This window comes from Chiloscyllium plagiosum, unplaced genomic scaffold (genome assembly GCF_037043375.1).
Source record: "Chiloscyllium plagiosum isolate Xiang-an unplaced genomic scaffold, Cpla_swu_hap1 HiC_scaffold_13, whole genome shotgun sequence".
NCBI lineage: Eukaryota > Metazoa > Chordata > Chondrichthyes > Orectolobiformes > Hemiscylliidae > Chiloscyllium > Chiloscyllium plagiosum.
Window position 1 is genome coordinate 15,267,164 of NW_028270151.1, and position 25,356 is coordinate 15,292,519.

At 42.0% G+C, this 25,356-nt stretch overlaps 1 protein-coding gene across 1 annotated transcript in view; it reads left to right on the plus strand.

Moving 5' to 3' along the window:
* The first annotated feature begins 894 nt into the window (after window positions 1–894).
* Window positions 895–25,356, plus strand: part of LOC148148247 (mediator of RNA polymerase II transcription subunit 12-like protein) — a 120,256-nt gene continuing 95,794 nt past the window's right edge. Inside the window, exons 1-2 of the mRNA XM_087993928.1 lie at window positions 895–1,080; window positions 1,788–1,956. Of these exons, the coding sequence (XP_087850054.1) occupies window positions 1,858–1,956 (99 nt within the window). The 5' untranslated portion in view covers window positions 895–1,080; window positions 1,788–1,857. The remainder of the gene's footprint in view (window positions 1,081–1,787; window positions 1,957–25,356) is intronic.

Consider the following 25,356-nt stretch of genomic DNA (forward strand, 5'->3'; position numbering starts at 1 on the left):
GCTGTTCTGGTTTCCTCCCACAGTCAAAAGATGTGCAAGTCAGGTGATTTGGCCAATCTGAGGTGCTCCATATTGTCTAGGGATATGCAGGTGAGATGGATGAGCCATGGGAAAAACAGAGATAGGGTTAATCTGGGAGGGATGTTCTTCAAAGGTTGGTGTGGACTTGATGGGCCACGTAGCCTGCTTCCATACTGTGGGAATTCTATGCTATGCAGATTAGGTGAATTGGCCATGTTATAGTGTCCAGGGATGTGCAGGCTAGATGGTTAGCCATGGGAAATACAGGGATAGGGTTAATCTGGGAGGGATGCTCTTCAAAGGGTTGGTGTGGACTTGATGGGCCACATAGCCTGCTTCCACACTGTGGGAATTCTAAGCTATGCAGATAGTGTCCAGTGATGTGCAGGCCAGATGGATGAGCCATGGGAAATACAAGGATAGGGTTAATGTGGGAGGGATGTTCTTCGAAGGTTTGATGTGGACTTGATGGGCCAAATAGCCTGCTTCCACACTGTGGGAATTCTAAGCTATGCAGGTTAGGTGAATTGGCCATGTTATAGTGTCTAGAGATGTGCAGTCTAGATGGATGAGCCATGGGAAATACAGAGATAGGGTTAATGTGGGAGGGATGCTCTTTGGAGGACTTGATGGGCTGAATAGTTTGCTTCCACAATGTGGAGGTTCTATGAAATGGGCTTGGGATACATCGCGCGTTCATTTCCTTTGGGGAAAGCTCCCCCTTTTGATCCCTCAGCCTACGGGGAGGAGCTGAAATTTTTATCGGCCGAGTCGATGTTCTTGTCTTTCCCTTTAAGTGGGGGCTTGTCGAACGAGCTGTTTGAGTGGCTGCGTCAATTGAGAGGGCAGTAAAGCGCGGTGCAGCCCGGCAGAGAGAGAGAAACCTCTAATAGCTGAGGAGGAGGAGGAGGAAGAACAGGAAGAGACTGTGGAAACAAATTATCTGTGTAATTACTGGGAAAGTGGGGTTGGATGTGGTGAATGGACTGTGATTGAAGTGGATCATGCTCAGCACTGAGCAGCTTCCTGAGCACAGAACGGGAGCAAACCTCTGGAAAGGTAAAAGCAGGGTTGGAAAAATCTCGGGGTTAGAATTATTTCATTTTTTTTTGTTGCTGAACACAAGTTGGATCAATAAGTAATAATAATTTTCGGGGTATTTTAAAACATGTTACATGCCCCGTTAGGAATGTTGCAAAATGCAACTCATTCCGATTTAGACAGAAATAAAAAAAAATGTCACCTCATCGGAGACAATTCAGAGAGTTTCTGTTGAATCTACAGAGTGTTGCACTCCCTGTCCTTGCGACAGAAAAATACTTTGTTTATACAGGGACTGAGCGGATTTGTAATGAACTCAACAGGGGAGGAACAATGTCAGATTGGTAACACCAAATCCTAAAGAGACACTTTGATCAGATAGGAGGTTGGATTGAATTAGATAGAATGTAGCATTTTAACATCTTGGGGAACAAGTCAAATACTGTGGCCATCGCAGGTAATAGGTAATCAATCAGTCTGTACCTAGGAATTCTGATAAATCTAAAATTCCTGACTCTATAATAAATTTTTAAAATTTAATAACATGAACGCACCTGTACATTAGTATCTTGGGAGTGGATCACCTGATTTTTTTTTGCATGCTTGGTTTGCATTGTAAAGTGTTGCTTCTGTTGTAATGTTGTCTGTCTGTGTTTTGTGATTATTTGAGAAATTTTAAAAATAAATGATGTCTGATCCTTTCTTTTATTTTTTTTTTAAAAAAGCTGAGAGACAGCCACCTAAAGGATTGTGGGAAGCCGGCTCCAAACTCTGCTTTTCTTGCTGAGATGTGGGATGGCGGCGTTCGGTTTCCTCAGTTATGAACAGCGGCCGCTCAAGCGGCCCCGGCTCGGCCCTCCCGATGTCTACCCGCAGGATCCCAAGCAGAAGGAGGTAACCACCGCGCAGAGTGTCCGGGAGCGCTCAGAGCGGCGCTCCGCCCATCCCATACACACCCCTCCCTCTTCCCTCATACCCCTGCCTCCGCTTCCCTGTCACTTACCTACCCCTCCCAGGGCCGCCCCGTCACTCAATCATAGCATCCCTGAATGTGGAAGCAGGCCATTCAGCCCAATCTCCTCCTCCTCCCCTCCCCAACCAGTGAGCATCCCACTCTCCTATCCCATGGCTAACCCGCCTTAACCTGCACATCCCTGGACACCGTATGGGGCAATTTTTAACATGGCCAATCTACACCAACCTGCACATCCTGTGGGTTGCGGGAGGAAACTGGAGCACCCGGAGGAAACCCACGCAGACACGGGGAGAATGTGCAAACCCCACATAGACAGTCACCCCGAGATGGGAATCGAACCTGGGTCCCTGGTTCTGTGATGCAGCAGTGCTAACCACTGAGCCACAATGCTGTCACTTAGTTCCCCCCCCCCGTTATCTTGGCACTCACTGCATGCCTGCTAGCCCCTCCCAGGTCTGCCCCCGCCCCATCATTAACTGCCTCCCAGGTCTGCCCTGACATTTCCCACGACCCCCAGAGACCCCCTGATGTTGACTCAATTGCATAGCCGCCTTCTCATTTACTGTCTCTTTTAGCTGCCACTCCCTCAGCTGCTCCTGCTTTCTCCCCATAGGTACTTATCATTACCCTCCATCCTCTGGATTGCCTCTCCTCCCGCTCCCCAATATTGTGAACTTCCTCATGACAGTGTTTTACACAATCTCCATTCATTATTCCCTTCCCCTCTCCTTCCAGATGCTCCTCCCTGCATCCTGAAACTTTCCTCCCTCCCTAGCCCCCACCTGCATCTCTCTCCCTGGATCTCTGCTTGATGTTGCATCCCTATCCTCCTGATACCTGCTTCATTATTCCTTCCTTCCTCTCCCTCTCTCCTTTTCTCTTGACTCGTCTCTTGTTCTGCTTTTTGGAACTCCTCCCTCCCTCTCTCTAGAGGACCCACCCTGTTCCTGCCACCTCATCCTGACCTCTTTTCTCTGAACACGCCCATTCTGCTCCACTCTGATACCCCTCGACATTCCGACACCCCTCTCCCCTTTCCTGATTCCTCTCTTTCTGGACCTTACTCCAACCACCTCCTCAATACTGTCCCTGCATCTTTATTTAATTTGTTTTTGTGGGTAGTTCTGAACATCTCAATGATCTCTGCAGTAACATCTGCCTCTCTTCAGCTTTTGACATTTTATTGTCAGCTTTTTGTTTTTGCTTGTCTCATTATTGGGCGCTGGGACAAAAGCACAAGTACATTATAACATTCTGCACTGACTTATTTCTTCCCCTTGCAGAAGCACAAATTCTAACTAGGTTATTTATATATGTTTTTGCTTGTGAAATGCATACTAGTTACATGCTGGTCGGTGCAATGGAAATACATTGTCTAACTCTTGCCCATTATTTTCATGAGCTCAAGCATCTCCCTCGACTATAACGTGTTGGCTTTACAGGGTTTTCTAGCCCCTCACTTTTTTTTTGGCACTACAGTGATGGCTGGTAGATAGATGCGCATTAATTATCTAACGCATACATGTGTGTATATGTATCCTCTACATTTTCGTAAGGGATGACTGTGTTGATGAGGCTGTGGCCGTTTCAGAGGACAGTTAAGAGTCAACCAGATTGCTGTGGGTCATATTTGGCCAGACCAGGTAAGGATGGGCAGATTTCGTTCACTCAAGGGCTTTAAAGAACCAGCTAGTTCTTTTATGAAAATTGGTCACCGTTTGAATACTTTGTAATTCCAGATTTTATTAATTCAAATTTCACCATCTGCCATTTGAGCCTGTGTCCCCAGAACATTACATTAGAATTCCAGACTACTTGTCTTGTTAGTCCAGTGTCATTACCACTGCACCACCCTTGGACTGGAGGGATATTTGGGTTTGGTGGGTGGGGATGGGAAGGAGGTGTTTCTCTTTTGTTATATAATAAAGTGCAGAGGTGATGGCCCAGTGGTATTATTGGTCATGCTCTGGGCAGTTCAAAATCTGCCATGGCTGATGTAGAATTTGAATTCGCTGATAAATTTAAAAATCAGGAGTCAAGAATCTAATGACGATCATGAAGCTATTGTTTGATTTGCTTATGTCCTTTTTAAGAGATTGCTGTCCTTGCTTGGTTTGGCCAATATGTGACTTGAGACTTTAACAATTGTGGTTGATTGTTCCGTTCCCTTTGAGTAAATAGGGATGGACAATAAATGCTGACCTGGCCAGTTACATCCCCATCTCATGAAGAATAGATTTTTTTTTTAAGAAAGTGTTAATTTTTGATGGAAGTCTGCAACAGAAATATTTTAAAGTATTATACAAGCTGTGTTTGTTAGACGTGTTGGGTGCTCATTGCTGGGACCTTTATTTGTTATTTACATAAATGATTTGGATGTGAATGTACAAGGCATGATACCAAAATTAGCAGGTATCATTGATAGCAAGGATGTTTATCAAAAATTACAGAGGGATCTTGATCAAGTGAGGAATTGGGCTGAGGATGGGCAAATGCAGTTTAATACTGACAAGTGTGAAGTGTTGCAGTTTGGAAAGTCAAACCAAGGTAGGACTTACACAGTAAATGGTAAGGTCCTGAGCAGTGTTGTGGAACAGGGACCGAGGAGTACAAGTACATCGTTCGTTGAAAGCGGCGTCACAGGTAGGCTGGGTGATGAAAATGGCATTTAGCATGCTGGCTTTCATTGGTCAAGGCATTGAGTATATGAGTTTGGTCATTATGTTACAGTTGTGAAAGTCATTGGTGAGGCCACACTGAATATTGTGCAGTTTTGGTCACCATCTTTATAGGAAAGACATAGTTAAATCATCTTTGTACTCTTTCCAGTTTGAGGATGGTGCCGGGAGTGGTAGGCCTGAGTTATAGGGAGAGGTTGGCCAAGCTAAGAGTTTATATCCTGCGTTCCAAGGAAATGAGGGGCAACCTTATTGAGGTGTGTAAAATCATGAAGGACATAGATAGAATTAATGTATATAGTCTTTTTCCCAGGGCTGGGTAATTGAAAGTTAAAGGACATGGGTTTAAGGTGGGAGGGGAAAGATTTTAAGAAGGACCTGAGGGGCATCTTTTTCATGCAGAGTGGTGCATATATGGAATGGGCTGCTGGACAAAATGGTTGAGGCAGTTACAATGGCAATATTTAAAAAACACTTGGGCGTGAATGGGAAAGGCTTAGAGGGATATGGACAAAATGTGAGCAATTGAAACTAGCTGAGTGGGCAGCATGGACCAGTTTGGGCAAATGGCCTCTTTCCATGCTGTATTATTCCATGACCCTGAGATACTCCAGATACTAGGCACTCTGTCAGTGCCTTATCTAGTTGGTCATTGGTGTTGCAGGAGTGGGAGGGATTTTATGATCCAATGGGTGAATAAAGTGGAGTTTCTCTGTGTATGCTTTCCTGGAGTGGTAACTAGGTTAGTAATCAGAAGTTGGATCACTGGTTTTTCTGTTTCTTTCCCTTCTCCAAGCTGAGAGGTCATTTGAGTTAAACTGTGGGATATCCGTTGTCTGGTCAACTCATTAAGTACAGACATGAAGGATCAACTTAGGACCCTCTGGCCTGTACAGTTCAGTGTTGCACCACACAATGTACTGCCCCACTGATTCATCTGGCTTTAACTGAGCTGTTTTATCCTTGAGGTACAATGACATGGTGAAAAGTAGATCATGTCAATATAACTGCTGAGATAACCCTGACATCAATGAGAGGGAGAAGACAACAGTCTAGATTGAACATGAGAGATAGATTTGACATTTCATCAGAGAGCTGTATTTGAGAACCTGTTGTGTCTGAATGAAATTAAAGAAGTTGAATAGGCTTGCTTGGCAAAACTGAGCAAGTAGCCTCAAGGACAGTGAATGGGAAGACACTGAAAGCCTGAGATATATTGAGACAGCAGTCTTGGAGTGCAAGGAGCAGCACTGGCTTAAAGTACAAGGTACCATGCTTAAAGTGAGAAAATTGGCCTGATACCTGAGAGAGACCCTATGAAATGGCTGAGAAGTCGCACCAAGACTGAAACAGATTGCAACTTCATAATTTTCTAAAGCTTTTTTTTGATTCAGATGAATATTTTGAGACTTTGTATCCTCATTAAACAAAATTCGACCATTGCATGAAACAAACACAATACTGGAGAAACTCAGCCGGTCTAGCAGCATCTTCCTTTTTTCTTCAAGAACAGTTCTGAAGATGTTGTACTGGACTTAAAACATTAACTCGGTTGCTCTTTCCATGGGTAACTGTTGAATTTCTCCAGCGTTCTCTATGATTGTATCAGATTTATAGTATCTGCAGTATGTTTCTTTTATTGACTATTACATGAATAGTTTAAGATTTGAAATTTGCTTTCATTGTTCACTTTTCCAGTGGCTATATTTTATATTATACGTGCATTGTTATCTGCGTTAGACGTTTGGACCATCCTTGTTAGTGTCTTTGTTTACACATGGGCCAGTGTAAATGATTGTATAGCTCAATATTGTGAATATCTCATTAAAGTTTTGAGAGGTTTGGTATATATTTTTTAAGAGTGTAGCTTTTGTGATTTGAGGGATTCAAGTTTAACTTTGATAAATGCAGTCAAAGCAAGTTTGGAGATAATTGCTGTCGAAGGATTGGTAACCACAATTTAGAAAGTGAAAATCATAAGCAGATGGGCTTACCTAGCTAAAGAACTGGCAATGTAATGCCCACTGACCTTGTAGTAATGGCTACTGAAAGAAATGTTTTTGTTTGGAGTTAGAGTTGAATTAGTTTAAAAGCACTTAGCGAACTCTGAAAGATTGTAAATTGCTTTGTCAGATCAAAAGGAAATTGTAAGTGAGAGATAATTAACCTAAAGGTCGATTCAAAGGCATGATAGCAGCTACGTTGTTAGAGATAGTAGAGTGTAAGGAAGGTACATAGTTTCAGGTAATTTGAAGGTTTGCTGGAAAGGTTCACTGCTGTTTGGGCCTCATGTTTTCATCTCACGAAGAGCTGTAGTACGTGGTAGCCTTTTTTTTTGAACAAAAGGAAATCGAGTATTACCATTGGCGTGGGATGTAGGGTGATGTAATTTCTAATCGGCCTGTTCAGAGATGTTATAATACACCTCTGGGACAGGTAAACTTGAATCCGAGTCTTCAGGCCCAGAGTTGGGACATTTCCACTGCACTGCAAGAGCCAAGTTTGATCTCACTTTGTCGTGTGAGAACGTGCATTTGGTAGGAAGAACATTAAAAGCCAGTGTAAAAATATTGGGAATAATGATAAGAGAGGTGCAGGAACAGAGGGACCTGTACACAGATCACTGAAGGTGGTGTGATGAATGGAGAGTAGTTAATAATAAGGCCCTTGACCTTATTAATAGGAGCATAGAGCACAGGGACAAGGATGTGATATTGAACTTGTATACGACAATCATTAACCATCAGCTGAAGTATTGAGTGCCACATTTTAGGAAAAATCTCAATGTATTGGAGAATGGTTCCAGAATGAGAACCTTCAGTAATGAAGATAGATGGAACTGTTCTCCTTCATGAGAAAAGTGCTGAGCGGGGACTTGATAGCAATTTTCAAAATGATGACTGGGCTGGATAGAACAGCTAGGGAGAAGCTGTTCCCGACTGTAAAAAGAACAATATTGAGAATTCATCGATTTTAAAGTGATGCGTAAAAGGAACAAAGGGTGGTATGAGCAAAACGTTTTCACTCGGGGACTAGTTAGAGTATGGGATGCATTACCTACAAATGTGATTAAGGCAGGTTCAATTGGAAAGATTTAAGCGGTCATTGGATGATTATTTAGATAAGTATTAAGTGTTAGGGTCTGGCGATAAAGCAGGAAATTGGAATTACTAATGAGGCTCATTTGAAAAGCTGGTGCAGGCATAATGGACCAAATCACCATCTTTACACCATAATTCTATAATTCTGCATTTTGTGATGGAAGAGGAGCTGGAAGAATGCCTAGTTTGAAATGAATGTAGTATCTGCAGTGTGGTTCCCTCAGTCGCGTGGTAACATAAGCAACAGGCAGATTAACTTGGAAGCATTGGAAAAAATAACCAGATCAAGGGACTGAGGAATCCCCAGTCACAAGAGGGTAAATGAATGTTTTACCCCTGAGAATAGCCGGAGCTGAATACAATTCTCCAGTGGCCACCCTTACTTCTGGGTGGTTCCTACAGAAAAGAATTTTATGTCTTATAAGAGAATTCTTGGGGGAAGCATAAAGTAGAGCTGAGTGCATAACACAGGCATTCAAATTGAAAGTGCTTGGTTTGTTAAAAGTCTTCTATATGCAATTGTTTACTTTCCTTTAAAAAGGAATCCAAATCTTGTGGCATAGTTCTATTGGTTGAAATGAGGTGTTTGTACTACTTTCGAGTCCCCATGTAGTAACAATATCTACATCTTCATTCATGGGTTAATTTTCAACTAGATTGAAAATGTTGCCTTTCATAACTGAGAGATACTAATGGACTGATTTGTCACAATGGAAAGAGTATCTTTGTGTCTAGTTTACGATCTGGAAGATTTACAGAACTGTGATAGATTTTGGCATTTGGATGGTGGTATGAACCAGGAAAGTGAAGGTCAAACTGGTTAAGAACATTCCTTATTCACCTGAAGGGCAATGCTAGCTCTAGAGGTGACTACCAGTAACCGTATACAAATGGATTCACAATGTAATTAGATAAGTTTCTGGAAAGAACAATAAGAAGACACTTTTTTTAAAAAAAAAAGAAATTAGGGCTAGAGGAAGGATGGAATTTCTTTTCTGCTCTTGAGCATTGACTTTGGAAATAAATATTTTTGTGCTTATTGCCTTGCTTAAAAGATTTTTGCTTCGATCAGATTATTGGATATTTCTACAGGGGATAAGGTATAAAAATGTAGGGTTGGTCCTTGCGTGTGGAGCTGAGCATTGGTTCAGAAACAGGTTCTAGAATGTGCTAAACTGAAACGGTGAGTTGATTCTGTAGTTTGAGCTTCATGGGAAATGTTGCATCTTATTATAAACTGTTTCCTCTATCTAATTATCATTCACCTTTCGTCTCAGTCTCCCAGTTCTGATGGCCCTAAAGCCTTTTGATTTCCTCCTTCCTCCCTATAAAACATCTGTTGCTGATTTGGTTCTGACCGACTGTTAACTAAACCCTCTTGAGCTTTTGAATTAGGGTTTTTGTGCTCTACTTGCCTCATTTGGAGCAGTGTGGATGTTTGTGCTATGCAGGAACAACTTTTGCAGAATTATCTAAATGGTGGGTTACTTATTGTCCTGGGTATAAATTAACTTCAGTCCAATGTGATATCCCAGACCAGGCAGGCTGTGGAATTGCAATATTGAGATATAGTGTGACACTGCCCCTATCTCTTGTTGAATTTAGGAGTTGGAAGGTCATGTTGTGGCTGTACAGGACATTGGTTAGGCCACTTTTGGAATACCACTTTCAATTCTGGTCTCCCTGCTATAGGAAAGATGTTGGTACCCTTGAAAGAGTTCAGAAAAGGTTTACAAGGATGTTGCCAGGGTTGGAGGATTTGAGCTATAGGGAGAGGCTGAATAGGCTGAGGCTGTTTTTCCCTGGAGCGTCGGAGGCTGAGGGGTGACCTTATAGAGGTTTATAAAATCATGAGGGGCATGGATAGGGTGAATAGACAAAGTCTCTTCCCCAGGATGGGGGAGTCCAAAACTAGAGGGCATAGGTTTAGGGTGAGAGGGGAAATATTTAAAAGGGGCCTCAGGGGCAACTGTTTCATGCAGAGGGTGGTGCATGCAGAGGGTGGTGTGTGTATGGAATGTGTTGCTAGAGGAAGTGGTTGAGGTTGGTACAATTACAACACTTAAGGCATCTGGATGGGTATATGAATGGAAGGGTTTAGTGGGGTATGGGCCAAGTGCTACTAAATGGGATGAGATTAGGTTAGGGTATCTCAGATGCTGCCTGAACTAGTGCGCTTTTCCAGCACCACTCTAATCTAGACTCTTAGGGTACCTGGTCAGCATGGATGAGTTGGACCGAAGGGTCTGCTTCCATTCTGTACATCTCTATGACTCTGACGTAAGTGAGAGGTGTTTGTGGTACTCCATTTACATGGCAGACCCTGCAATAAATTTCCATGTTTTCTTCATGTCCGAGGAAGTTAAATTGCATTCCCCTTCCTTGCTACATGGTCCCCATTATTTTTCGTTGACTAGTATTAGAATTTATTGCAGTCAAGATACTAAAATTTAGAAAACAATGGATGCCTGGGAGCAATCATAAATCAGAAGTTTGCTCTGTTAATTATGTAAGACTGTTTACTGTCCATGGAGGAGATGACTGGAGAGTGGTGACGTAATGCTAATATTACTGGACGAGTCAGTCAGAGGCCCAAGTAAAGACTATGGGGATTTGGGTTCAGATCTCACCACTGCAGTTAGTATTCAATTAATGTAATCTGGAATTGAAAGCTAGTCTATGTGATGGTATCCATGAAGCTATCGATGATTGATTGTCATAAAAACTCATCTGGTTCTGGAATGCCCTTTAGGGAAGGAAATCTGCCATCTTTTTCTGGTCAGGTCTGCGTGTGACTCCAGACCCATAGCAACGTGGTTGACTTCTAATTGCTCTCTGAAATGGCCTAACAAGACACTTGGCTCCAGGGCAATTTGAGATGGGTGAAATGCTCACATTTTCCAGCAACTTCCAGTTGCCAAGACAGACTGTACATGCACCAATGTACATCCTTCCCTCCTTTATATAAGTTGTTCTGCTTTTATTCGTTAGCTGGTAAACTGGTAGTGAGTTGGGGTGTGAGGATGAGTGCAAAGGTGTTTCAGTGGTTGGCTCTGCCAAATTACTATCCAAGTTGTGAAAATGAAGACTTGCCCAGCCCTTTGTGTCAATGTTACTGTTGTGTGGCACTAGCACTGGCATTTTGAGCATTAAATGGATTTTAGAAGCAGCAACATGCACCCCCATCCTTTATTCCATGATCATCAGTGTACTCTGATTGAAATTCATAACTTGTCCTGCATTGCCCTAATATTTTGGCCTTCGCCAATGTGACCATTGGCAAGTGACAGTAGTCTGACATTAGTGACATGCATGCAGAAGAATTGTTGATGATCTTGGGTTCATTGTTTTCTTCAATAAAATACTAATGTCCAAAAGACCACCGCACACTCCAGCTGTCCCAAATGAAGTACTGGTTTTGTTATAGTGAATCAAATGTGGCAATTTGGCATCTGAGGCAAACTTTATTTTTCTGCCCCCCATTTCCCCCCATTTTCTCCCCCCCCCCCCCCCAATCCCAAAAAACAGCAATGTGATGATTTTTACTTGCTGTTGATTGAGGGTTAAATATCAGCTGGAACATGGGAGAGCTGTCTGCTTTTTTTGAAATTTGTACCGTGAGATGTTTTATGTTTAGCTGGAAGGCGTTTGAGGCCTCAGTTTAATATTTCCTCCAAAGAGAGTACCTCTGACAGTGTAGCCACTCCCTCAGTACTGCTCTGGAATATCAGCCAAGGTTATAGTGTCTAAGTACTAGAGTGAGACTCAAACTCTCAATACTTTGGCTCACACTCTGCAACTGAGATACCTTTGACAATCATGCAACCATAAAGTTAATGTTGTTGGGAGTGTGGTGGGAGGAAATACACAAGAGCCGACATCGGAGGAACCCTTTTCTCTGAGTAGTGATGTGCCAAACACCAGAGGGGGCTGGGGGTTGTTTTCACTGCCTTAATTCACAAACTCACCATTGTGTGGATACTCATTTGATAAATAGAGCATCACATGGATATTATAGAGGTTATTTCTTGTCATGGTCTGTGTTATTTGTTTTCCTGGGTGGAAAACCATCTGCTTCTTCAGCCAGTTGTCCTGTTTGCAAAACTGCAGAATGCATTTGGCTGAAACAGGTGAATTTGAAGAGCTGGCTATTGTAAGTGCACAGAGCTCTGTCTGTGTGCTGTGCCTAATGTAAATGGGTGGTTGTGGCAGCTGTGCTGATTTCAGGGTCACTGAGATAACTGCTGGAAGCTGTGGCTCAGTGGTTAGGACCCTTACTTTGGAGTCAAAGGGTTGTTAGTTTAACCCTTCACCCCTACAAGAAGTTAAGAAACCCAGGATGATACTGCACTACTGTGTAGAGGAAATGAAGTGTTGGAGTTACTGCTACAACTAGTTACCTATGGCTTTTGGTCTGTATGTTTGAGGCAGTTTAACTAATAGCTTGTCAGTATTCCTGAAGTCATGATTGTTTTAAAACAAATATAAGCGGGAGAGTGTGTTTTGAGATAATGATGGGAATTTGTTTGCCTTGAGGATTTGACAAATGGACAGAGTGAATGTTGAAGAGCTTTAGCTTACTTTCAGTAAAAAGAATTGGCAATTGTATTTTTGTTTCTTTGGCAAAACAAAACCCATTACTTGCAAAACTTTTGGAGTCAGTTCACAGAAGTCCTGGTTGATATGGTTCAGATAAGTTAAGAAGTAGGTTACCTCATTGTCAGGGTTTTCATTGAATGCTCCAGACTGGAAGTGTTTGCTTAGAACTCTGAAGGGGTTATTTGAAGCTGAGAAAGTCTAAACTCAATTGTGTGAATACTCCAGGAAGATGCTATACAACTCTCAAAACAGGAATTGGAAGAAATGGTTAAGTCCGACCCATAAATGTGATGGAGAATGTCTACTCTCCCCCTGAGTTATTTGACTTCTGGGTGCTTGTGTTGGAATGGATAGGATTGCATTTTTATTGTTTTGAAATTTTTCAGATTGTGTAATATGTCAGTAGCTTGGTTTGTTCTAGTTCATCTTTTCTTTTGCACAATAAACTTCTAATTTCATTTTATCAAGCAAATCTGCAGCATTGCAGACTTGCATTTCAGTGTAAGACCGTCTTAAATAGAAACTGAACAAAAAATATGATCTTTCAAATAAGATTTCAGTTGCGATATGACTTGTATGTTAATAACCTCAGCTGGGATCATAACTGCCTTTTCAATATATTTTATAATTTGAAGCCCTACCCACACAATGGTCTCTTGTTCTCAGATGTCGTGGCCAATATTTATCCCTCAACTAGCATCCACAAAGCAGATGATACACTTATTTCTATTGGGTATGTGCGGGTCAATGGCAAGGCCCATCTTTAGTTGTACTTTTCTGGGTAAAAATCACAATTTCCTTCCCTAAAGGGGGACTAGTGAACCAGGCCAGGTTTTGTTTCCAGCCACTGATAGTCTAGTGGCCACTGTTGCTGATGCTAACTTTATCTCGGATTTATTCATTAAGTTTAAATTCCACCTGCTGCTGTGGTAGGATTTGAACTATGTCCTCAGGGCCTCTGATTTGCTAGTTCAGTTCTTGATGTCTGTAGGAGCTTGTTCTGTGCATCTTGCCTGCCATGGTGTTCTCCCTTACAAGAGTGACTTTGTATTTCTTTGTACTGCAAGTGCTTTGAGACATTGTATTGGCAATAAATATTATTATTTTTTTCACTTTATTTGCGGGGTGAGGGTATAACTGGCTAGGCCAGCATTTATTGCCTATCTGTAATTGCCCAGGGGGCAGTTAAGAATCAACCACATTGGCTGTGGGTCTGGGGTCGCATACTGTCCAGACCAGGTAAGGATGGCAGTTTCCTTCCCCTAAGGGGAATTTAAATTTTAAAAATCTGGAAGGTGAAGTTAGCATCAGTAACTATCTAAAGGGCATCGGTTAACCAGATGGATTTTTCCAACAATGGTTGTCATCTGGCTCTTAATTCCAGATTTTTATTGAATTCAAATTCTGCCATGGCAGAGTTCAAACCTGGGTCCCCAGAACGTTTCCTGGGTCTCTGGATTAATAGTCTCGCGATAATACCACAAGGCCATTGCTTCCTTGTATTACACACAGGTCTGCTGTTTTGTTGATGGTAGACAATGCATTACCTGCCCACCCTCTCATCCACAGTAAAACAGCAAATAGTGCATATACCCTCCATTTTAGTGCAACAACAAGTCATCTTAATAACAACAGAGCAGTGCATTGAATCAATTTTAGAAGGCCCAGCTTGTGTGTTTTGCTCTGTGTGGTGAGCGATTTTTAAAGTAAATGGATGGTTACTTATTGTTGGTGTCAGTTTCTCTGCATTTTGCGTCCCCATTGGAAACCACCTCTTTCTGACCCCCCCCCCACATTCCATATAAAAACTTCAATCTCTGAAGTCCAATATTTTGATTAATGCACAATGAAAGCAGCAGCAACAAAATAATCCCAGCAGATTGGTGTGCTGCAACACTGTGCTAATGGTTGTGATTATTAATGTGACGCAAATAATTTCATTAGTACTGATCGTGACTGTGTAGTATGTGTCGGTGAGTGAAAGGCAATGGCGTATTTCTTTGATTTTTGGTTCTTATACATTGCAGTACCAAAAATCTAAGATGACTTGGATTATTTGTCCTCCTGATGCTCTTGGGATATAGCTTCATTTTGTTGGTATCTCTTTTCCCCGATGATTGCTGACCTCCATTTTCAATATCACTTGAGCAAAATGCATTTATGTGCAGTTAAAAATCACACAACACCAGGTTATAGTCCAACAGGTTTAATTGGAAGCAGATATGGAAATGTGTTGCTGGAAAAGCGCAGCAGGTCAGGCAGCATCTAGGGAACAGGAGAATCGACGTTTCGGGCATTAGCCCTTCTTCAGGAATCACACTAGCTTTCAATGAAGCTTTCCAGGATGGAGCAGCACTCCGAAAACTAGTGCTTCCAAATAAACCTGTTGGACTATAACCTGGTGTTGTGTGATTTTTAACTTTGTACACCCCAGTCCAACACCGACATCTCCAAATCATGATATTTATATACCACCTTCATCTTGGAACTTTTCCCAATGTTGCTGCACAAGAGTGTCTTCAGACAAAAATTGTCACTAAACCAAAGAAGGATGTATCTGAGGATTTGACCAGAAGTTGATTTTAATAAAAAGCATGCTTTAAAGGTCATCTTCATGGATGATAAAAATGCAGATGTTTAGGAAGGGAATTCTCAAGGTTGGGCCAAGTTTTTGTTTCCTTGGCAGAGAAGGGATGGTCTTGCTATAGAGGGAGTGCAGTGAATGTTTATCAAGCTCATTCCTGTGATGGCAGGACTGATGTATGATGAGAGGTTGAATCATTTAGGATCATATTCACTGGAGTTTGAAGTGGAATCTCTTTGCATAAACTTCTAACAGGGTAGATGCAGGAAGGATGTTCCCAACAGTTGGAGAGTCATAATTTTAAGGATACTGGGTCAACTGAGAGGGGAAATTTCTTCAACAAAAGGGTGAAGCCTGTGGAATTTGCCATGACAGGTAATCGTTAAAGCCAAGGCATTGTATGATTTCAAGAAGGTGTTGAATGTAGCTCTTACAGCTAAAGGGATCCGAGGATATGGGGGAAAAGTGGGAAGAGGCTATTGAATTTCATATTGAATGTCGGAGCAGTTTGAAGGCTTCTGTGATTTGGGCTGGAAAGAATGCAGGATGAACGTGATGCTAGAATTGGAGGAACTCTTGCGTTCTTAGAGTTGTGGGGCTGGTGGGATTACAGAGACTGGGAGAGGCCTTGAATGAGAATCTTTAATTTAAGGTACTGGTTAGCAAAGGGGTGGACATGGTTATTGGCTGTTAATGCTATTGAAAGATGAACCGGACACAATTTAATTCTGAGATGATTAAATATTTTTAAATATTTTGCTGGTTATCATTAACAAATTTCTGAAGTATACATTTCATGTGAATTATTTCTTAGTTATTTAAGTTACTGTTGGAGTGCAGTTTGTGTGAGCAAGCTGGCAGTCAACTTTCTACAAAGTAGACATCCTACAAACAGTAGTGAGATGAACAACAACTTTGATTTGAGTGAGAAATAGTATCTGGGAGATGGGTGAAAGTCATTGAGTGGCACCACGAAATGTCTTGTTATCAAGCAGCATCACTTGTTAAGATGCAACTGAATAAGGTGTATAAATTTAAATTTTCAGGTTTTTAATATTTCTAAAACTAATCCCCTCAAACAGCTCAGACCCATTGTCACTGAGTATTGACAAAGAATTCCCTATTTATATAGTGCTGAGGATTTTGGCTTGGATCTATAAATCGTCCTTTTTGATGTCACTACATGGAGGAGATGTACAGAACATTGTACGAATGTTTAATTTCATCACTTTAATCACATTCATTTTGCACTTAAATAGTCTTTTTTTTAATACATATCAGATTCCATGATAAATGTCTTTTTAATATTCCTAAGTGTAGCCATTTAGAATCCTATTGCACAGGGCCAAACAAAAACCATTCAGCTCATCGTTTCTGTGCCAGCTTCCAAAGAATTGTCCCACTTCTCTGTCCTATTCCCATAGCCATATCTGCACTTTCACCTGTTGTAGGTTAAAGTCCAATTCTCTTTTGAATGTTAGTATTGGTTTTGCGTCAAATTATGACATCAGAGTAATGCCTCCCTTGCAGATTTTGTTTTCTTTTGCAGTTACCTTACCAGTGTTGCTCTGTCAGTGTAAACAGTTTGTGAACTTGAACAAAAGGGTGGCACAGTGGTTAGCTCTGCTGCCTCATGGCGCCAGAGACCTGGGTTCAATTCCCACCTCTGGCAACAGTCTGTGTGGAGTTTGCACATTCTCCCCGTGTCTGTGTGGATTTCCTCTGGGTGCTCCGATTTCCTCCCACAGTCCAAAGATGTGCAGGTTAGGTGAGTTGGCCATGCTAAATTGCCCGGAGTGTCAGGTGAAGGGGTAAAGGTAGGGGAAAGGGTCTGGGTGGGTTGATCTTCGGAGGGTCGGTGTGGACTTGTTGGGCCAAAGGGCCTGTTTCCACACTGTGAGTAATCTAATCAAAATCCTTCATGGTAATGCTGTCCATTGTGTTGAATCCTTTATTGTTTTGTAAGCAATTCTTGTGCTCAGAAGCCGGCAGTGCGGAATGTAACATTTAGAATACACTCTGTGTTCCAAGAACTGCTGGCTTGCTACAATCAATTCTGTCCAGCAGTGTAGAGGAAGGGTTTATTATAAGGGTTTGGATAAATTGTACTGGATAATTTGGGAAGTGGGATCACTGAAGAGGAGTGACAGGGTTACGGGATGTGGAGGTGCCGGTGTTGGACTGGGGTGGACAAAGTTTAAAAATCGCACAACACCAGGTCGGCTTAAAAGAGTTAGAGAACGAGATATACTCCACGCTAGCAGTGTTACAGTTTGCTATATTGCTGAGAAGGCAGCAGAAGTACACTGATTTCATGTATGGGTCTTTGTGAGCTGTCGAGAGTGGTTGGATGGCTCCGTGTTCTTGGAACGCAGATGCATGTTTAGGAGTTAGTGTGCAACTCGTTGTCTGACTCAGGCCTCTGAAGCAGTCTTGAGAGGCTCAGAAATTGGGAAGGTCACGATTGACTTATTGTCACATGCACTTGTACGTGTGTGAAATGAAAGGTTTTGTTTTGCGTATAGTACAGGCAGATCATACCATCAAAGTGCATTGGGGATAATAGAACAGAGCGAGGAATACAATGTTACAACTGTGAAGAAGGTGCACAGAGTGTGATCAATTAAATGTAACATTCGACAGGTCCGTTCAGGAGTCTGATAACTAGGGAAGAAGCTGTTCTTGAATCTGTTGGTCTGTGTTTAAGCTTTCTGTATCTTCTGTCTGACAGAGGTTGGAAGAGATTATAACTGGGTGAGAGGGGTCTTTGATGTTGGCTGCCTTTCTGAGAAGTACAGATGGAGTCAGTGATAGAAGGTTGCATGATAGACTGAGCAACTCTGTAGTTTATGGTTCTCAGCAGAGCAGTTGTTGTACCAAGTCATGATGCATCCAGATAGTGCTTTCTGCGGTTGATTTTATAAAAATTGGAAACTCTTACACACTTGCTAAGTTTCCTTAGCCACTTGAGGAATCTGGAGTGTTGTTGTGCTTTCTCATCAGTGTGGGTGGACCAGGACAGATTGTTGATGATTGTCACACCTAGGAACTTAATACATCTATATCTTGGGTGAGAGTTCAAAAGTCCTTGAACAGTATTTCCTGGGCGTGGCTGATCATGTTGAATGGTGGTGGGGGTGGGGGGGAAGCATGAAAGAGAACACGGCCTGGACTACTGAGAGACTAGTATAATACGTGAGGCTATGGAGTGATTCCCGTGAGTAAGTGCAGGAATGAGGTTTCTGAATCTAGGGGAGTGCAGATTAAAGAAAAGAGGAAGATTGACTAAAACAGATGTTGTCGCTCAGGTACTCCATGATCTAAAGATCTTCACTTGGTAGATTGGCAAAAGTGAAGAATTGTCATCCCTTTTGCAGTTTAATGAGATTTGATGACCCACCTTTATAATTATAGTTTGGGGGAATTACTGAGCCATCTGTCTTGATTGTGTTTGCTATTGATGTGCTCTCTGGGCTGTTCAGTCACAGTCTATTATCCATATTTACCAAAGTTAATTCTGAGTGTGAGCAATAAGTTGTACATGCCATTTAACTTGTGTTATAGTTCTAATGTTGTACTGTACAATTAACTGTGTAGCTTAATTCTATTGGTCGGTCCCCAGGATCATGCACTTTGTCCACTTCAAAAACTGAGTTGCTGGTCCATAGCCAGATCCTAACATAAAGTTTATCTGTCTGGGATCATAACTCCATTTTGTAAACTCTGGAAATGCAAGGTGAGGAAAAACCTTTTCTTTCTTACTGCGAGAAGTCTGCCTTTGGAATGCAGTGCCTAGACGTGGGCCAAGGTATGTTCAATTGAGGCATGGGTTGGTAATTTAAACGGAAACTGTGTGAGGTCATGGAGTAAAGGCAGGAGCTTGGCACTAAGTGCAAGTGTTCAGAGAGGTGGTGTTCCACACATTAGGCTCAATAACCATCCCCCACAGTGTAACGTACCTGTGATGCTTTTGGGGGAAGGAAATCTTGTCTTTAAAGTACGGAGGAAAATATGGGGAGAATGCAAACTGGTTTGAAACCTGTTCAGATTGATTTGGCAGACCAATTAAAGAAAATCGTTCAATGACACAAGTGACGGTGTATTGTTATGGTGGCAACACTTTTGTTATTTCTCACCACAGTGGTACGATATCAAGATATAACTCAGCATGGCTTAGTTGGTAGCATCTTCGGCTTTTGAGTCAGAAAGCTGTGGGTTCTCTGCTCTCTATGTAGGAGCAGATGCATATCAGAGTCCCTCAAGCCTGTTTGATTATAGTTGTTCTGCAGTATTTTAACTGCATCTACCCACCTTTTGGTTTCAGAATTCCCAAATCTTAAAGTCACGCAGCATGCGAACAGACCCTTTGGTCCAACATGTCCATGCTGACCAAGTTTCCCAAACTAAACTAGTTCCAATTCTCTGCATTTGGCTCGCACCCCTCTAAACCTTTCCTATTCATATACGGCATCTCGTTGGATATGATTGTTGTAATTATACCTGCCTCCACCACTTCCTTTGGCAGTTCCTTCCACATTAAGAAGCAGCCGCTGTGAGGAAAGCAAGTTACTACTTGGGTCCCTTAAAAATCTTTCCCCTCTCACTTTAATATGCTCCCTGGTTTTGAACTGCCCTACTGTAGGGAAAGGACATTAACAATTGTATCAAACACCACTTTGTTTCTGACCTCCATCATCAGTTTTTCTTTTGGGAGAGAATTTTCTGCAATGTTCTGTGAGAAATGTTAAGATTTTCAGATTCTCCTAATTTTTAAGGACCTGTCCTGTCATTCTGGTCTCTTTCCCTGTAGTTTCACTCCATTTTCTTTTCTATTTAAAGACTTTAAGCAATTGATGTGTTAAGATTAATTTGTCATATGCAAGGGAGTTCAAGTTTAGTCTATGCAATCTATCCTCAACAACATAATCCTTCTTTGACCCAATATGATTTTGATAAATCTTCTATTTTTATTCATTATGGGATAAGGGCTAGGCCAGAATTTATTGCCTGGCCCTAATTGCTCAGAGGACAGTTAAGAGTCAACCATATTGCTGAGGGTCTGGAGTCTCATGTAGGCCAAACCAGGTAAGGATGGCAGTTTAGTGAACTAGATGGGTTTTTCCAACAACCAACAATGCTCCCAGAGTCGCTCCCATTAGATTAATTCAGACTTTTTGTTGGATTCATATTCCACCAATTGCCATGGTCCCCAGGCGATTACCTGGGTCTCTGGATTATTAGTCTATTGATAGTACCAATAGACCATCCCCTCATCCAACCAAAGGGTTACATTCCTTCCAGGCCGAAAAAATGTTATCTGATCTATAGTGGCCAAACCCAAGTACAGTTTTCAGATGAATGAAACAAGACATTTATACCATTGTGATATAAAATGCAAAATAGATAAAAGTTTTAATTCTGCTAACAATCCTCTAGCTTAATTTTTAAATATGTCTGCTTGTTTGGAAGTGTCAGTTTGTTATTTGCATACATGGAAATTTCAATCTTGCAGCTCCTTCAGTTTGTAGATTGTCACCATTTGCAAAATCTTCTCATTGATCTATCTATTCTATTTAACAATCATTTAAATTGTTAATGGGGAGTGGGTATAGCTGGCAGGTCCAGCATGTATTGCCCATCTCTAATAGCCCTGGAGAAGGTTGGGATGGGCATTTTTTTTTCTTGAACCACAGGTGTTCTTGGGCTGTCGGGGCAGCCCCAATGATGTTGGGAAGGTATTTCCAGGGTCTAACCCAATGAGAGTGAAGAAATGGCAACATTGTTCCAACTCTGGATAGTGTGAGAGTTGGAGAAGAGGTTATGGGTGTAGCCTTCCCAGAGGTTGCTGATTGGGAATTTTTCTTAAAAAGAACACTGGTGATTACTGCAGTACATCTTGGAGATGGTGGTGAAGGATGTGATAGTTAGAGGTGCCAGTCAAGGAGGTGGGGGGGTGGTGCTGCTTTGTCCTCGATAGCTGCTTGAGTGCTGGAACTGCACCCACCTAGGCAAGTGGGGAATATTGCATCACACTCCTAACTTCTCCCTTGTAAAAGTGGAAAGGCATTTGAGTCACGAGGTGCGTTCTCACTGCAGGATTTGTAGGGGCTGACCTGCTCGTGTGGCCACTATTTGCATGTTTGGTCCACTTCAGTTTCTAGTCAATGGTAATGCCCAGGATGGTTATAGTGGGGAAATTCAATGATAGGAATGCCATTAAATGTCGAGGGATAATAGTTGGTTGCTTGTCAGCACTTGTGTGGCATGAGTACTACCTGCCTCTTATCAGCCCAAGCCTAGAGGTTGTTGAGATGTTGCTGCGCATGGACATGGACTGCTTTAAAGTCTGTGGAATTATAAATGCTACTGAACATTGTGTAATCATCAGTGAACATCTCCGCTTTCTGACCTTTCTTTACGTTGAAGAGAAAGTCCATTAATGAAGCAGTCAAACATAATTGGATCTACAACGATAACCTGAAGAGTTCCTGCAACGATGTCCTGGGACTGAAATGACTGACCCCCAACCGCAGCCATCTTCCTTTGTGCTGGGTACGATTCCAAACCGTGGAGAGTTTTCTCTGAATCCAACGGGCTCTAGATTTACTACGGTGCCTTGTTGCCTTGATGTCAAAGGCAGACCTTCTCAGCTCCCCTCTGGAATTCAACACTTTGATTGTATGCTTGGACCAAGGTTGCCATGAGGTCAGCTGCTGAGTTAGTGGCTCTCTGGGGGAACCCAGACTGAGTGTTTGTGAGAAGGTAATTCCTTTGCAAGTGCTGTTTGATAGACACTATCTTTGACAATGCTATCACCTGATGGTCAAGAATGGATTGATAGTGTGGTATGATTAGCCAGGTTTGATTAGTCCTGCTTTTTATGCATCAGATCTCACTCTGCAATTTTCTGCATTTATCCGGTAAGTGCCAGTGTTGTAACTGCACTGGAACAGCTCGGCAGGGGTGCAGCTGGTTCGGGTGCATGAGCCTTCAGTACTATTGCCAGAATATTGTTAGGGCCCATCTCTTTTACAACGGGCAGCACCTTCTTTTGTTTCTTGGTATTTGAAGACTGATACCTGTTATGCTGGGGTCCTCAGTGGAGGCCTAGATTTCCTGGATCTGCTGTCAGTCAATGCTGCTTAGTTACAAAGGCCGAGTTTGTCTGCTTGTATGGATGTGAAAGGTTTTGATGTTGTTCTTGCCACCCAAATAGAGAAACAAAACAACTAAAGATCCAGACAATCAAACATACAAGGATGTTGCGAGGGTTGGAGGGTTTGAGCTACAGGAGAGGCTGAATAGGCTAGGGCCTATTTTTCTTGGAATGTCAGAGGCTGAGGGGTGACCTTTTTTATAGAGGTTTATATAATCATAAGGGGCATGGATAAGGTGAATAGCCAAACTCTTTTCCATGGGGGGGAGGGAGTCAAAAACTAGAGGACATTGGTTAGAGAGAAGGGGGTAAGATTTAACAGGGATCTGAGGGGCAACTTTTTCACACACAAGATGGTCAGCATGGATGAGTTGGACTGAAAGAGTCAGATGTGCAGCATGGAAACAGACCCTATCATACTTGTATGGAATGAGCTGCCTGAGGTGGAGGCTGGTACAATTGCAGCATTTAAAAGGATGGGTATATGAAAAGGAAGGACTTAGAGGGGTATGGGCCAAATTCTGGCAAATGGAACTAGATTAATTTAGGATAGTGTCGACAAGTTGAACTGAAGAGTCTGTTTCCGTGGTATACAGCTGTGATGCTATGTGGAACCCTGTGTACCCCTATGTGGTACCTTGTGTACATAAATTGCTGCAACATCCGGGATTATGTTACTAACTGGGCTGTGACCTGCTTTTTTTTTGGGACTTGCTAAGTTTAAAAAAAAAAATTCATGGGAAGTGGTTTTGCTGTCTTATTTATTTATTGTTTTGTCCTGTTGAGAAGGTGGCGGTGAGCTGCTGCAGTCCACGTGAAGTACATAGATCGATAATGGGAAGGAGTTCCAGAATTGTGGCCCATTGACAATGAAGGAGCATCCAGGTCAGGGTGGTGAGGGGCTCTGAGAGGAACTTGCAGATGATATTTCTGTGTATCTTCTGCCATTATCCTTCCCAATGGTCGTGGTTGTGGATTTGGCAGGTGCCGTGTCAGGAACCTTGGTGAATTTGTGCAGTAGATCTTGTGGATGGTGCACGCTGCTGCTGCACATCCATGGTTGAGGAAGTGGATGTTTTTTTTGGAGAGTTGCTTCATAGATTAAAGTTCTTTTTCTGTTTTCTTTATTACTTGTGGAGAAGAGCATGTCATAGAGATGTATAGCACAGAAACAGACCTTTTGGTCCAACTCGTCCAAACCAATCAGATATTCTAAATTAATCTAATTCCATTTCCCACCATTTGGCCTGTATCCCTCTAAATCCTTCCTATTCATATACCCATCTAGATGTCTTTTAAATGTTGTAATGGTACCAGCCTCCACCACTTCCTCTGGCAGCTCATTCCATACATGTGCCACCCTTTGCATGAAAAAGTTGCCCCAGAGGTACCTTTCCTAAACCTTTTCCCTCTTCTCCTTTAGACGTATGTACTAGCGTTCTGGACTCCTCCACCCCAATGAGGCAGAATTGTGTGCTACAGTTTACAAAATAGGAGAATACAGTTGGGGAAATTTTTATTTATTCACCTAGATATCTCCCTGGCTGAATAAAACCTGGGAAAATAGATACTAACTTAAATCTAAACTCCCACTGCATAATTCCTGTAAAACTGGGTTCTTCTTAATCTGTGATTCTGTTTTCTAAGAAGCTTTTATTGACTGGGAGAACCATTATCAGAAAGACAAGATCTTAAAAGACAAAGACAAAGATAAGTACTTCAGAAATATTTGTTTTCATGGAACGTTTGAACTGTGCTCTGAAACAAATACTTTTGGAGCAGCTGTCTTGAAACTTCATTCGAATTTGTTTAACCCATATTTTATTTCAAATATCATTGGAATTTGAAGAGCACCTCAAGGTAATTCATGCTGATTTGTGAAGTGTTCATGTTGCAGAAGTACTTTATTCTCAACGGAACCTGTTTAATTTTTATTCTATCTTTTTATCATTGCCCGGCTCACTTGATTTTAAGGGGTCTGCTCAATTATAGCTCAGTGGATGTTGACATTCCGCTATTTGCCGAGTCCCTACAACAGTTTGTGTTTACATAGTGCCTTTTAATGTAGAAAAGCATTCCAAAGTGCTTTCAGGCCAAAATCTGGAGTGAGCCATGACAGGAGAATTAGGAGAAATTGACCCCAAGCTTGGTCAGAGAGGTGAGCTTTTAGGTCTCTGCCATTTTGCCCATTATTCCCATGTGAAACTAGTGTTGAGGGGCATTTGGTCCGGCAACACCGTTTTGGCCAAGTACACTCTTCTTCCTGGAAACCCAAACAGCCGCTCCTCGCCTCTGGGAATGGCCAACGAATATTCGGAAACTGAAATTGTAGTCATGATGTGGATGTGCCGGTGTTGGACTGGGGTGGACAAAGTTTAAAAATCACATGATACCAGGTTATAGTCCAACAGGTTTATTTGGAAGCACTAGCTTTCAGAATGCTCCTCCTTCATCAGGCGGTTATCTGATGAAGGAGCAGCGCTCCGAATACTAGTGCTTTCACGTAAATCTGTTGGACTATAACCTGGTGTTGTGTGATTTTTAACTTTTGAAATTAAAGTTTTAGCTTGGGAATGTTATCGTGCAATCACGGCCTTGCCCCTCAATTAGTTAACCCTGGAACAGATTCTGTCCGTCTAGTCTGTAGTCCACAGTATAGTTTGTGGCAGTGAAGTTGGCCAATAAGTAGACAACTCCTGCAAGTGTCCAGTAACTTGCATTCTCAGTGGGGGGAAAAAAAACCCTTCCTTTCTCTTCACACAGAACCATACATTTGCTTAGGATCAACTTTTCTTTAACCTTGTTAATTTTACACTTCAGAATTGGTATCAGTTTGATTAAATTTGACTATTATGTTGGTTTAATTGGACTTAAATAGACTAAAATGAACTAGTGGCAATTTAAATGAGCATTTTACTTAATAACAAACTTTACCTGCTATGGGTTTGCTGTTTTTAAAAAATAAATTCTCAGTCAGCTGATGTGTATTATGTAATGTAATGCTTCATTAGCTTTGTCCCTGTTCATCTGCCTCTTCCTGATCATCACCTCATGGGACGTCAAATGTTGAGGCTTGGCGGACTATTTGGCAGAACCTGCAAGGTCAAGCTCCCACAGTCTCTGCTCTCGTTTGCAGGTGCTAGTATACTGTGATTCCTCTCTCTGCTGCTTCCACTCTTCTCCCCTGTGGAGAACTGCAT